Genomic DNA, 12,551 nt, shown 5'->3' with positions numbered 1-12,551 from the left:
TAAAAAACCTTTACAAAACTGTTCCGTGTGGAGGAAAGGGCTGTCCATCCTCCGCACCTCAGGAAGCTACCACGTCTCCAGCCCCTTTCCCGCTGTGGCCTCCAGGGGCTGCTGGTATAGATCTCAGGCACACACAGCTCCACCACATCCTTTTAATGACCCAGCTCAGTGCAGGACGCTGCGGAAGGCAGCCATGTGGCGCCGCACACTGTCTGCGACCTGCTCGGCCGACCTGGCCCTGCCGTAGTAGTCTGTGAAGAGGCCGTCAGGGCTGAGCAGGTAGATGGCGATGGAATGGTCCACGATGTAATCCTGGTCCTCGTCCTTGGGGCCGGCGCTGTAGTACACGCGGTAGCTGCGGCTCACCTGGGCAACCTGCTCAGCAGAGCCGGTCAGGCCCAGCAGCCTGGGGTGGAAGTCCTGCACATAGTGGGCCATGGCCGCCACGTCATCCCGCTCGGGGTCCACGGTAATGAAGATGGGCTGCACGGGGGGCAGGCCAGGCTCCGCCTCCAGCTGCTGCACCACCTGCACCAGCTTCTCCAGTTCCTCGGGGCAGATGTCAGGGCAGTGAGTGAAGCCGAAGTACATCAGCACCCACTGGCCCCGGAAGTCAGCTTTGCAGCGAGCTTGGCCCCGGTGATCCAGCAGGCTGAAGTCACCCTGGCCCACGGCAGCTTGGCGCAGGGCCTCTGTCCTTCGTCGCTGCTGCCACTGCTCCTTCTCGGCTCTCATGGCCAGCCAGACCCCACCCAGCCCAGCCCCAATCAAGGCTGTGATCAGCAACCTAGTTCGTAGCCCAGGGCCCTGAGGCTGGTCCTGCCTTCCCATCTCTGTGGGGCCCTGCCTTGATAGGAGCCGGTACCTCACATGCTGGGCCTCTCCTCCTGGGGTCCTAGGGAGGGCTGGAGGCTTGAGCTGAAAGAGCCTGTGCCAAGCCTTGGGTGCCTGAGCCAGCAACAGCATGGCCTGACGCTCCTGGAAAAGAGCAAGGGTGTCAGGAGCCAGAAGGTGCCTCGGCCTCCCGGGTCATACCCCATCCTGGAGATGCTTGCTGCCATCTGAAGGACCAGCCCTACCCAGGCTCTGCTAGCAGCAGCTGCTCACCTGGCGTCAGAACTGCTTCACCTCTGAAACCTCAAACTCCAGCTTAGGTGTCATCAAGCGTCCATCCCTGTCCCTCCTGTCCTTCAGCCTGAGAGCCTCAGTCTATCGCATCCCACCCGGACCCTGCCCCCGGTCCTGTGCCTGCAGCTCTAACCAGCCTAGCCCTCGCCTGCACCTGAGCGTCTGAGCTGACCGAGAGCATTCCAAGCGCATGCCTCGCCCGGATTCCTGAGCATATTTATCTGTTTGCAATAAACTCCCATTTCTTGAAAGGAGGTAGGTGAGTCTCTGGCTTCAACCCCCGTCCCCCAAGACTGACTCCTCCGGCCCTTTTGCAGCCTCTCCCCTCTGAGGCCGCTTCAACCGTGGTGCTTTGGCCTCCAGCCCCGCGGAAATCCTGTGCCACCCGCACCGCAGCCTGCAGCGCCTTCCCCCGCCCCCCCACGAGCCCCTCGCACGTAGAACCTTCCGGCCGGCAGTCACCCTGTAAGAGAAACAAGGTTTCCACTTGCCTCGAGCCCACTCTCTTCACAGCCGGGTACCCGACAGCAGCTCTGAGCTCGTGGCCCACACCCTGCTGTTGCTTCGGTGACCTCTGCGCCTTTCTCAGGGCCCTATGGAGGTTTGCTAGGCGGAGGTCTTAGGACCCCGCCCCCCCCCCCCCCCCCCCCCACGCCTCACCTGTTCAGCTGCTGCTGGGAGGACCCTCTGGAAGACTCCTAAACGTCCGGCCTCCGCCCCGTCCGACGATTCCTGGGCTGGAAGACCTTGGATACACCCCTCAGCCTGTTGACATCAGCTTCCTCCTTTACAAAATGTGTTCTAATTGGTGCACAAGATGGACCTGCAAACGGAGGCAGCCTGCGAACGTTTCCAAGGACCCTCTCCGGGAGGCCCTTTTCCTCCAGGAGCCCCGTTCAGGGCGCCCTCTCGGAACGCGCCTCGCGGGCCGCTTTCCCAGGACCCCGGCGCGCCGGGGTCGGTGCCAGGAGTCTGGGGACGCGACCTGGCAAGCTGCGGAGACCTCCCGCCTCGCACCACGCCAGCGCGCATGCGTCAACGGCGCCGCGCTCGCGTACACTGACTTGGAGCTGGCCGGCGCTGGGCCGTGCGCGTGCGCCGAAGGTGGCGGTTCAGCCAGAGGTCACGTGTTGGAGGCGGGGCTTCCCTGCGCCCCGCCCCCCGCGCGGCGGCTCCTTGTTCGGCGCTGTAGCTAGTCGCTGGCTCTACTCGCCCTCTCGCTTACGGCCCCGGCGCACCAGGCATCTGCACGGCTGCGCGCCTCTCGGGCTTCGTTGCTGCGTGTCGGCCTGCGCGCGCGGTGGGGCGGGGAGTGAGGAGCCGGGCTCAGGAGGGGAGGACGTCTCTGGGCGTAGGGCTGAGCCACAGCGGGTGCCCCTTTTCCTGTCCCCTCACCGAGCCTGGTGATGGGTGACCGGGTCCGCCGGCCCGGTGGCCCCAGGCCGTCCAAGCACAGCAGCGCTTCCTCCACTCCAAAGCGTGGCCTACGGCGGGGTTCCTGGCGGTCAGAGCGGCTGCCCCATGCCAACCTGCGGAGACACGGTTCAGCGTGGACCCACCCCGCGTCTCGCGTGCAGTCAAGCTCCAGCCCCTGATGCACCCTTGGTTGCCAGTTCCCCTGGAGTGAGGGGGCGGGGGAGACGTGAAGCGGCAGTGTGCCTGACTTCAGCGGTGGGGGTCAGGAAGTCCTTGTATTCGGCCTGGGCGGGAGGGCCGTGAGGGTTTCCCCAGACCCGAGGTCAGCCTTGCTTGGATAAGGTCACTGGGTGGGAGTTGAAGAAGTGGGGGGGGGGGGACTGCCAGCGGTGAGGCCGGTCCCGGCAGAGGCAGGGTGAGACAGGGCTGCTGAGGTACTTGAGGACCAAGGCTGCGGGAGTTATGAACGGGAGGTTGGGGCCACATAAGGAGATCCATGCCAACAGACATGCCACAGCCACATGGGGACCCCTATGGAGAGGCCACACAGGCTCCAGGCGCTCCGGGGCCTGTCCTGGCTGGGGAGGACTGCGGCCGCTCTGAACTTCCTGCCTACCATCAGAGCAGACAGGCTGTCCTCTGCCTTCTTACTGAGGATGAAGGCTGTGTGGGGGAGACTAAGGTGATGGAGATCCTGCAGCTTCCTGTGAGATGCGGGGGATGCTGACTCTCGGGTCAGTCGTGAGAGGTCAGGGACCCTGAGCATGGAAGGTCAAGTTCCCTATGTGATGGGATGACAGGTGCATCAGTCAGGTCACCTTCTTGAGTGGGTGGTCAGGCATCCTGTGATGTGGGACACTGACCCTGGGTTTGGGTCAGATCACCTGTGGTTGTGTGTGTTCATAGGTCAGGGGTCTTTAACATGCAGGAGGTGGACCCCGGAATCTGGGGTCAGGTCACAGGTGATGAGTGGCAGGCTGTCGACAGTGGCTGTCACATCTCTTGCTTCATGCAGGATTCCGTCTGCAGGAACAAGCTTCCTGCTCTGACCCACTATACAGCGGCCCCCTTGCCCTGGCAGCCCTTGCATCTGGCCAACCTCCCCTGCATCAGGACTCCCAGTGACCCTCAGTGGCCTGTGATCAGTGATCGCATCACTGACCCTGACCAAGGACTCATCAGCAACCTTGACAAATGTCCAAAATAATGACCAGTGACGTGGACAATTGTGGTAAGTCCTCACTAATGACCCGTCAAAGATATGGGTCAATGTCCTATGGCCCATTAATGATTGATCAGAGGCCCATCAGTTATTTTGACCAAGTCCCTATTAATGACTCCAATCAAATTTCCGTTGATGATCTTGACCAGAGTCCAACGACCCATGAATAACTGATCAGTATCCTCCCTAGTGACCCTTCAGAGATTCTGGCCAATGTTTCTACCAAACCCAGATCAGTGACCAATCAGTGGCCCACCTATACATGCTCTGGGCTCTGGGTGACAGTGAATCCATGAATAGACTCCAGTTTACCCAAAGTGCCCTCCCACGTGCCCCAGACCACGTCTGCTGACTATTGGTACATGCTAGGCAAGGATGCCGTTCACCTGCACAGTCACCTCCCCACCCCCACATTTTTCCTCACCTTCCTTGGTTAGGACTCAGCTGGAGTTAAGTATTTACTGAGCAGTGTAGTGGGTGTCCAGCTGGAGAGGGAACGGAAAATAAATTGTCCTCGTTTGGGATTGGGGGTGTCAGTGGGGGGATGAGGCTGGTACATACTGCTGGGGGTACAAGTCTGGGGGATGGAGGGAGAGCAGCTCTTCCCTTGGGAACCGAAGGGGAAGGGGCAGCTGGATGATTTGGTCCTGTTATTGGGGGCTGATGGGAAGGGAGATCCAAGTTCTGTCCTGGGGCTGAGAAGCCTGGGTCCTGCTTTTGGGGGCTCTGTCTGGGTCAGGCGTGCGGTTAGGAGCTGCCTGTGGCTGCTGGCCTTTTTGAGGTCAGAGGTTCTGGTCTGGAGAGGAGGTGTCTTCTAACCTTGCAGCCACAGGCAGCCAGGGCAGGTGCCAGGACTCTGCCTCAGGGCATGTTTGTCCCCAAAGTATTGGCACCAGGCTTCCGGCCACTCCAGCTGCTGCCCAGACTTGGCCAGGGCCGCGGTCTCCTCCAGATTCATGCTTCGCGAGATGGCCAAGAGCATGGCCCCTCGGCATGGGTAAGGTGGTGTAGACAGCACAAAGGGGGCGTTCCCACAGCAATGGGTTATCCTCAGTGTCAGTGACAGTGGTGGGGCGCTGTGGCGTCCCTGGGGGCAAGCAGTCTCTGGGCCTGACCTCTGGGTCGAGGTCAGGGGCAGCCAGCCGTCTCCACGCACGGATGTGTGCGCCCTGCGCGTCCGGTCCAGCACGGCGCGCACGAAGCCTCTGATGTACCCTTGCTTCAGGCTGATCAGCCCCGGCAGCTGCTTGGGCTCTGGTTCCCGCCCCGGGAGAGATCAGCAGGTGCGACAGGGGTAGGTGGGGCCGCCACCACTCCGGGCTGCGACACACATCTGGAACCTGTCGCCGTCCTGTGTCCGTGTCACTGAGGCCAAGTGCCCTTGTCCCGACCCCATTCTCGTTTCTCTCCCGTGTCCGCCCCTCAGTCCCGTGTCTGTGTCGCCCGTGTGCATGTCTCCGTGTCTGGCTCTCACGTCTCGGTCTCACAACTTGATCCGGGGCCGTACCTGTCCTGCACAGAGGCGCTCGCCGGTCCTCTTCGGATCCCAGCCGGTTTCCGTTCCGTCTTGCGGGAGGCCACAGGGTGGGAACAGCGGGACTGCGCGCCTGGCCGGAGCCGCGGAGGGGCGGGGCCTCCCGACAGGCAGGGATTTAGGCCAATCGCCGCCTCGGAGGGGCAGGACGACCCGGCTCACTTCTGTCCTGGCCAATCACGAGGGCCTGCGGGAGCTTGAGAAGTCCGGGACTTCGCGGGCCCGCCCACCTGTCCGTTTTGCCCGCCTGCGCGCCGCAAGCACAGAGAGGCCGACAGGCTGCTGGCTCCAGAGGTTTTAAGAAACATTCGTGGGGCCGCGCCCGCCCGGCTGGTCAGTCATCCACGTCGATCACCATCGGGGCCAGGTAGTCCGAGTGCCGGATCCCGAAGCTCCAGCCGCGAGGCTTCCGGTGCTGCGGACCCAGGAGACGTCTCTGGCCTGGCGCTGCCAGCCGGCCCAGGGCTCCCGGGTCCCAACCTCGCACCTCAGACCCTCGATCCAGACCCGGACCCCTTTACCCCGCCTCTGACCCTTGACCCTGAACTGCAGAGCACCTGGTCCACGTTGTAGGCTGCAGGCCCGGGATTCAGGCTGTTGCCTTGGGGGAGCGAAGTCCGCGCCAGCATTGAGAACTGGGGGGCCCGGGTCTTGTAGATCCCAGGGCTCACCACATGGTAGGCGCAGGGCCCGGGGGTCTGCGGGAGGGCGGGAGGGGCTCTGTGTCCGGCTTCCAGGACTGTCGCCTGCTGACCCCTCGCCGCGCGGTGCGGGCAGCCCCTTCCCCACCTTACTGAGGTCCTCACAGACGCTGCCCACCGCGCTGCGGCCGTAGATGGAGTAAATCGGCGCCGAGACTTTACCGACGACGCGCGGGCCCAGGAGCGAGGGCACAGTGTAGGTCCCGGGGCCTGGGGGAGCCAGCGAGGGTGGGTCTTTGAGGACCGGCCAATCTGCCCGCCGCAGCCAGTGCAGGGTGGGCCTTCCTGGGCTCACCTGGGGTCTGCGACTCCGCGCGGAGGCCCCAGTTTCAGGGAGCGATGGTGTGCCGAGGCGCGCTGGGGTACGCCGCGTTCCCCGCTCGCTCCGGGAAGTACCTGTCTGCGGGGCGGACCGGGGTGTGGGCCGGAACTGCACTGGGGGCCTGGTGGGTGCCCGGGCTGGAGTCCAGGGATTAGGGGGAATTCGAACCACGATTTGTCAAAGCCTGGTGAGGCTTGGAGCTCTTTTGAGATCCGGAGATGGGGGGACCGAGTTTGGAGTGTTAGGGTGCCCGAGGGGGACTCGGGCTCAGTGGGGGGAGTTCCCGAGTGGGCGTCCCTGGAGGCGGCTCGGCGTTGGGGAGGCCGGGGTCCCAGGGTCCTGACCCGGTCCGGGAGTGAGGAAGGGCGCTGCGTGGCGCGGGCGGCCAAAGATGGAGTAGGCGGGAGCGCCGTCGCGGCCGCGCACGGTCATGCGAGCGGGCACCAGGTGACCTGGCCCTGGGCCGCACGAAGTCTGCAGCGTGGGGAGGCGTGCGCCGAAGGTGAAGGCGGGGGCGCGGGGCCGCGACGGGTCGTGCAGGATGTAACCTGCGGGGTTAGGGTTAGGGTTAGGGTTAGCCCCTGTGTGCCCCCCTCCCCCGGCCCGCCGCTGGTACCGGTGCTGGCTGGCAGCTTGTACTTGGGCCCCGGGCCGCTGTAGAGCGCTGCGATGGGGCCGCGGCGCCGGTGCGGCCGCCACGGGCCGACCCAGACTTCCGAGCCCATGGTACGGTGGGAGCGCTTGCTGCCGGCAACACCTGCGGACACAAGGTGGCGGCCCCGGCCGCCCCACCCTGACTCGCGAGGCCGCACTCCCTATCCCCTCCAGACAGGCCGGACTCCGGGGCGGGGCCCGCGCCTATCCCAAGTACCAGGGAGACAAACGGTAGCTTTCCCAGCTGCAGAGGGGCGCGGGTCAGGGACAGAGCTTCGAGGCCGTCTCTTGTCCCCCACCCCCAAAATGAGTTCAGTGGAGGTGTATGTGCGCGCTCCAAGTTTGGACTCAACACTGCGGGAGAGGAATTCCCCGGGGTTCTGGAGAACTGGGATATTTTAGGGATATTTGGGGGAGGATACCGGGGCGAGGGAGCGGCGTGGGGGACCTGGTGCCGGAGGGGGGCCCCCGAAGTTGATGCACTGACCTGCTCCTGTGTCTCCTGGCTGGGAAGGTAGGGTTGGGTGTCTGGATTTCTGCCCCTGCCCGGCCCAGCTCCCAGACTCCATTGTGTTCAGGTCCTGCCTCCAGGCAACCAGACTGACCGTGCCACCTGGCTCCGCCCCTCCCCTCCCCCCGCCTCTCCTCCTTGGAGTCCATGGCAATGGCAGTCGTCCTGCAGGCTGTGCCACAGACCAGAGCTCTGTCCTCACCCTTCCCCAGGCTTCAATACACCCATTCCAGAAATGGACAGATATGCAGACAAAAAACAAGTGCGAGAATAAAGAAATCAAGCTTAATTTAATTGTTATGTGTAGGGGAGAGAACTTTGCATCTATTTAAACCCATGGAATATTTGCAGAAAATAATCATGTACTGGGCCAAAAGAACGTCCATACAATTAGCAGATGTAAACTATTATATATAGGATGGATAAACAACAAGGTTCTACTGTATAGCACAGGGAACTACATTCAATATCCTGTGATAAACCATAATGGAAAAGAATATGAAAAAAAAGTGTCTGTGTGTGTATAACTGAGTCACTGCTGCACAGCAGAGACTGACACAACATTGTAACTCAACTCTACTTCAATTCTAAAAAGAAGCCCATACGAGTTGAATAAAGAGATATAATAGGACACATGATTGATCACAATTCAAAATAATTCTTAGCAAACAGTAAAATGTGGGGTTTTTGTGAATTTTATTTATTTATTTATTTATTATTTTTTTTTTTTTTGCAGTACGTGGGCCTCTCACTGTTGTGGCCTCTCCACTTGCGGAGCACAGGCTCCGGACACACAGGCTCAGCGGCCATGGCTCACGGGCCCAGCCGCTCAGCGGCATGTGGCATCTTCCCGGACCGGGGCACGAACCCGTGTCCCCTGCATCGGCAGGCGGACTCCAAACCACTGCGCCACCAGGGAAGCCCTATTTATTTTTTTAATGCAGCAGGTCCTTATTAGTCATCCATTTTATACACATCAGTGTATACGTGTCAATCCCAAACTCCCGATTCATCCCACCACCACCACCCCACCGCCACCTCCCCCCTTGGTGTCCATACGTCTGTTCTCTACATCTGTGTCTCTATTTCTGCCCTGCAAACCGGTTCATCTGTACCATTTTTCTAGGTTCCACATATATGCGTTAATATACAATATTTGATTTTCTCTTTCTGACTTACTTCACTCTGTATGACAGTCTCTAGATACATCCACGTCACTACAAATGACCCAATTTCGTTCCTTTTTATGGCTGAGGAATATTCCATTGTATATATGTACCACATCTTCTTTATCCATTCGTCTGTCGATGGGCATTTAGGTTGCTCCCGTGACCTGGCTATTGTAAATAGTGCTGCAGTGAACATTGGGGTGCATGTGTCTTTTTGAATTATGGTTTTCTCAGGGTATATGCCCAGTAGTGGGATTGCTGGATCATATGGTAATTCTATTTTTAGTTTTTTAAGGAACCTCCATACTGTTCTCCATAGTGGCTGTATCAATTTACATTCCCACCAACAGTGCAAGAGGGCTCCCTTTTCTCCACACCCTCTCCAGCATTTGTTGTTTGTAGATTTTCTGATGATGCCCATTCTAACTGGTGTGAGGTGATACCTCATTGTAGTTTTGATTCGCATTTCTCTAACAATTAGTGACGTTGAGCAGCTTTTCATGTGCTTCTTGGCCATCTGTATGTCTTCTTTGGAGAAATGTCTATTTAGGTCTTCTGCCCATTTTTGGATTGGGTTCTTTGTTATTTTAATATTGAGCTGCATGAGCTGTTTATATATTTTGGAGATTAATCCTTTGTCCGTTGATTCGTTTGCAAATATTTTCTCCCATTCTGAGGGCTGTCTTTTCGTCTTGTTTATGGTTGCCTTTGCTGTGCAAACGCTTTTAAGTTTCATTAGGTACGATTTGTTTATTTTTGTTTTTATTTCCATTACTCTAGGAGGTGTATCAAAAAAGATCTTGCTGTGATTTATTTCAAAGGGTGCTCTTTCTATATTTTCCTCTTAGATTTTTATAGTGTCCAGTCTTACATTTAGGTCTCTAATCCACTTTGAATTTATTTTGTGTATGGTGTTAGGGAGTGTTCCAATTTCATTCTTTTACATATAGCTGTCCAGTTTTCCCAGCACCACTTATTGAAGAGACTGTCTTTTCTCCATTGTACATCTTTGCCTCCTTTGTCATAGATTAGTTGACCATAAGTGCGTGGGTTTATCACTGGGCTTTCTATCTTGTTCCATTGATCTATATTTCTGTTTTTGTGCCAGTGCCATACTGTTTTGATTACTGTAGCTTTGTAGTATTGTCTGAAGTCAGGGAGTCTCATTCTTCCAGCTCCGCTTTTTTCCCTCAAAACTGCTTTGGCTGTTTGGGGTCTTTTGTATCTCCATACAAATTTTAAGATTTTTGGTTCTAGTTCTGTAAAAAATACCATTGGTAATTTGATAGGGATTGCATTGAATCTGTAGATTGCTTTGTGTAGTATAGTCATTTTCACAATATTGATTCTTCCAATCCAGGAACATGGTATATCTCTCCATCTGTTGGTATCATCTTTGATTTCTTTCATCAGTGTCTTATAGTTTTCTGCATACAGGTCTTTTGTCTCCCTAGGTAGGTTTATTCCTAGGTATTTTATTCTTTTTGTTGCAATGGTAAATGGGAGTGTTTCCTTAATTTCTCTTTCAGATTTTTCATCATTAGTATATAGGAATGCAAGAGATTTCTGTGCATTAATTTTGTATTGTGCAACTTTACCAAATTCATTGATTAGCTCTAGTAGTTTTCTGGTGGCATCTGTAGGATTCTCTATGTATAGTATCATGTCATCTGCAAACAGTGACAGTTTTATTTCTTTTTTTCCAATTTGTATTCCTTTTATTTCCTTTTCTTCTCTGACTGCTGTGGCTAGGACTTCCAAGACTATGTTGAATAATAGTGGTGAGAGTGGACATCCTTGTCTTGTTCCTGATCTTAGCGGAAATGCTTTCAGTTTTTCACTATTGAGAATGATGTTCGCTGTGGGTTTGTCGTATATGGCCTTTATTATGTTGAGGTAGGTTCCCTCTCTGCCTACTTTCTGGAGAGTTTTTATCATAAATGGGTGTTGAATTTTGTCAAAAGCTTTTTCTGCATCTATTGAGATGATCATATGGTTTTTATTCTTCAATTTGTTAATATGGTGTATCACGTTGATTGAGTGCATATATCGAAGAATCCTTGCATCCCTGGGATAAATCCCACTTGATCATGGTGTATGATCCTTTTAATGTGTGGTTGGATTCTGTTTGCTGGTATTTTGTTGAGGAGTTTTGCATCTATATTCATCAGTGATATTGGTCTGTAGTTTTCTTTTTTTGTAGTGTCTTTGTCTGGTTTTGGTATCAGGGTGATGGTGGCCTCATAGAATGAGTTTTGGAGTGTTCCTTCCTCTGAAAATTTTTGGAAGAGTTTGAGAAGGATGGGTGTTAGCTCTTCTCTAAATGTTTGATAGAATTCACCTGTGAAGCCATCTGGTCCTGGACATTTGTTTGTTGGAAGATTTTTTTTTTTTTTTTTTTTTTGCAGTATGCGGCCCTCTCACTGTTGTGGCCTCTCCCGTTGTGGAGCACAGGCTCCGGATGCGGAGGCTCATGGGCCTAGCCGCTCCGCAGCACGTGGGATCCTCCCGGACCGGGGCACGAACCCGTGTCCCCTGCATCGGCAGGCGACTCTCAGCCACTGTGCCACCAGGGAAGCCCCCTGTTGGAAGATTTTTAATCACAGTTTCAATTTCATTACTTGTGATTGGTCTGTTCATATTTTCTATTTCTTCCTGGTTCAGTCTTGGGAGGTTGTACCTTTCTAAGAATTTGTCCATTTCTTCCAGGTTGTCCATTTTGTTGGCATAGAGTTGCTTGTAATAGTCTCTTAGGGTTCTTTGTATTTCTGCAGTGTCTGTTGTAACTTCTCCGTTTTCATTTCTAATTTTATTGATTTGGGTCCTCTTCCTCTTTTTCTTGATGAGTCTGACTAATGGTTTAACAGTTTTGTTTATCTTCTCACAAAACCAGCTTTTAGTTTTATTGATCTTTGCTATTTTTTTCTTTGTTTCTATTTCATTTATTTCTGCTCTGACTTTTATGACTTCTTTCCTTCTGCTAACTTTGGGTTTTGTATGTTCTTCTTTCTCTAGTTGCTTTAGGTGTAAGGTTAGATTGTTTATTTGGGATGTTTCTTGTTTCTTGAGGTAGGCTTGTATAGCTATAAACTTCCCTCTTAGAGCTGCTTTTGCTGCATCCCATAGGTTTTGGATCGTTGTGTTTTCATTGTCATTTGTCTCTAGGTATTTTTTAATTTCCTGTTTGGTTTCTCCAGTGATCTCTTGGTTATTTAGTAATGTATTGTTTAGCCTCAATGTGTTTGTGTTTTTTACATTTTTTCCCCTGTAATTCATTTCTAATCTCATAGCGCTGTGGTCAGAAAAGATGCTTGATATGATTTCAGTTTTCTTAAATTTACTGAGGCTTGATTTGTGACCCAGGATGTGATCTATCCTGGAGAATGTTCCGTGCACACTTGAGAAGGAAGTGTAATCTGCTGTTTTTGGATGGAATGTTCTATAAATATCAATGAAATCTATCTGGTCTATTGTGTCATTTAAAGCTTGTGTTTCCTTATTAATTTTCTGCTTGGATGATCTGTCCATTGGGGTAAGTGAGATGTTAAAGTCCCCCACTATTATTGTGTTACTGTTGATTTCCTCTTTTATAGCTGTTAGCAGTTGCCTTATGTATTGAGGTACTCCTGTGTTGGGTGCATATATATTTATAATTGTTATATCTTCTTGGTTTGATCCCTTGATCATTATGTAGTGCCCTTCCTTGTCTCTTGTAACATTTTTTATTTTAAAGTCTATTTTATCTGATATGAGTTTTGCTACTCCCGCTTTCTTTTGATTTCCATTTGCATGGAATGTCTTTTTCTGTCCCCTCACTTTCAGTCTGAATGTGTCCCTGGGTCGGAAGTGGGTCTCTTGTAGACAGCATATATATGGGTCTTGTTTTTGTATCCA

General features: G+C 54.1%; 3 protein-coding genes across 3 annotated transcripts; all 3 read right to left on the bottom strand.

Moving 5' to 3' along the window:
* Positions 1–143: 143 nt before the first annotated feature.
* On the bottom strand, positions 144–973 carry SCO2 (synthesis of cytochrome C oxidase 2). The gene has a single exon (XM_065887745.1). The coding sequence runs from the start codon at positions 964–966 to the stop codon at positions 166–168; it is 801 nt and encodes a 266-aa protein (XP_065743817.1). The 5' UTR covers positions 967–973; the 3' UTR covers positions 144–165.
* A 2,478-nt stretch (positions 974–3,451) lies between these two features.
* TYMP (thymidine phosphorylase) lies at positions 3,452–5,162 on the bottom strand. Its single transcript, XM_065887224.1, is given in 8 exon segments — positions 3,452–3,634; positions 4,029–4,088; positions 4,090–4,131; positions 4,586–4,628; positions 4,630–4,753; positions 4,923–4,946; positions 4,949–5,020; positions 5,078–5,162. Coding segments are annotated over 8 exon segments (633 nt in total).
* Positions 5,163–5,634: 472 nt separating this feature from the next.
* CIMAP1B (ciliary microtubule associated protein 1B) lies at positions 5,635–7,048 on the bottom strand. Its single transcript, XM_065887873.1, is given in 6 exon segments — positions 5,635–5,715; positions 5,858–5,998; positions 6,090–6,211; positions 6,297–6,401; positions 6,668–6,871; positions 6,940–7,048. Coding segments are annotated over 6 exon segments (762 nt in total).
* Positions 7,049–12,551: the final 5,503 nt, after the last annotated feature.

Source organism: Phocoena phocoena, chromosome 11 (assembly GCF_963924675.1).
Source record: "Phocoena phocoena chromosome 11, mPhoPho1.1, whole genome shotgun sequence".
Classification (NCBI taxonomy): domain Eukaryota; kingdom Metazoa; phylum Chordata; class Mammalia; order Artiodactyla; family Phocoenidae; genus Phocoena; species Phocoena phocoena.
Note: the sequence above shows the minus strand (reverse complement) of the source record. Positions and strands in the feature narration are given on the sequence as shown.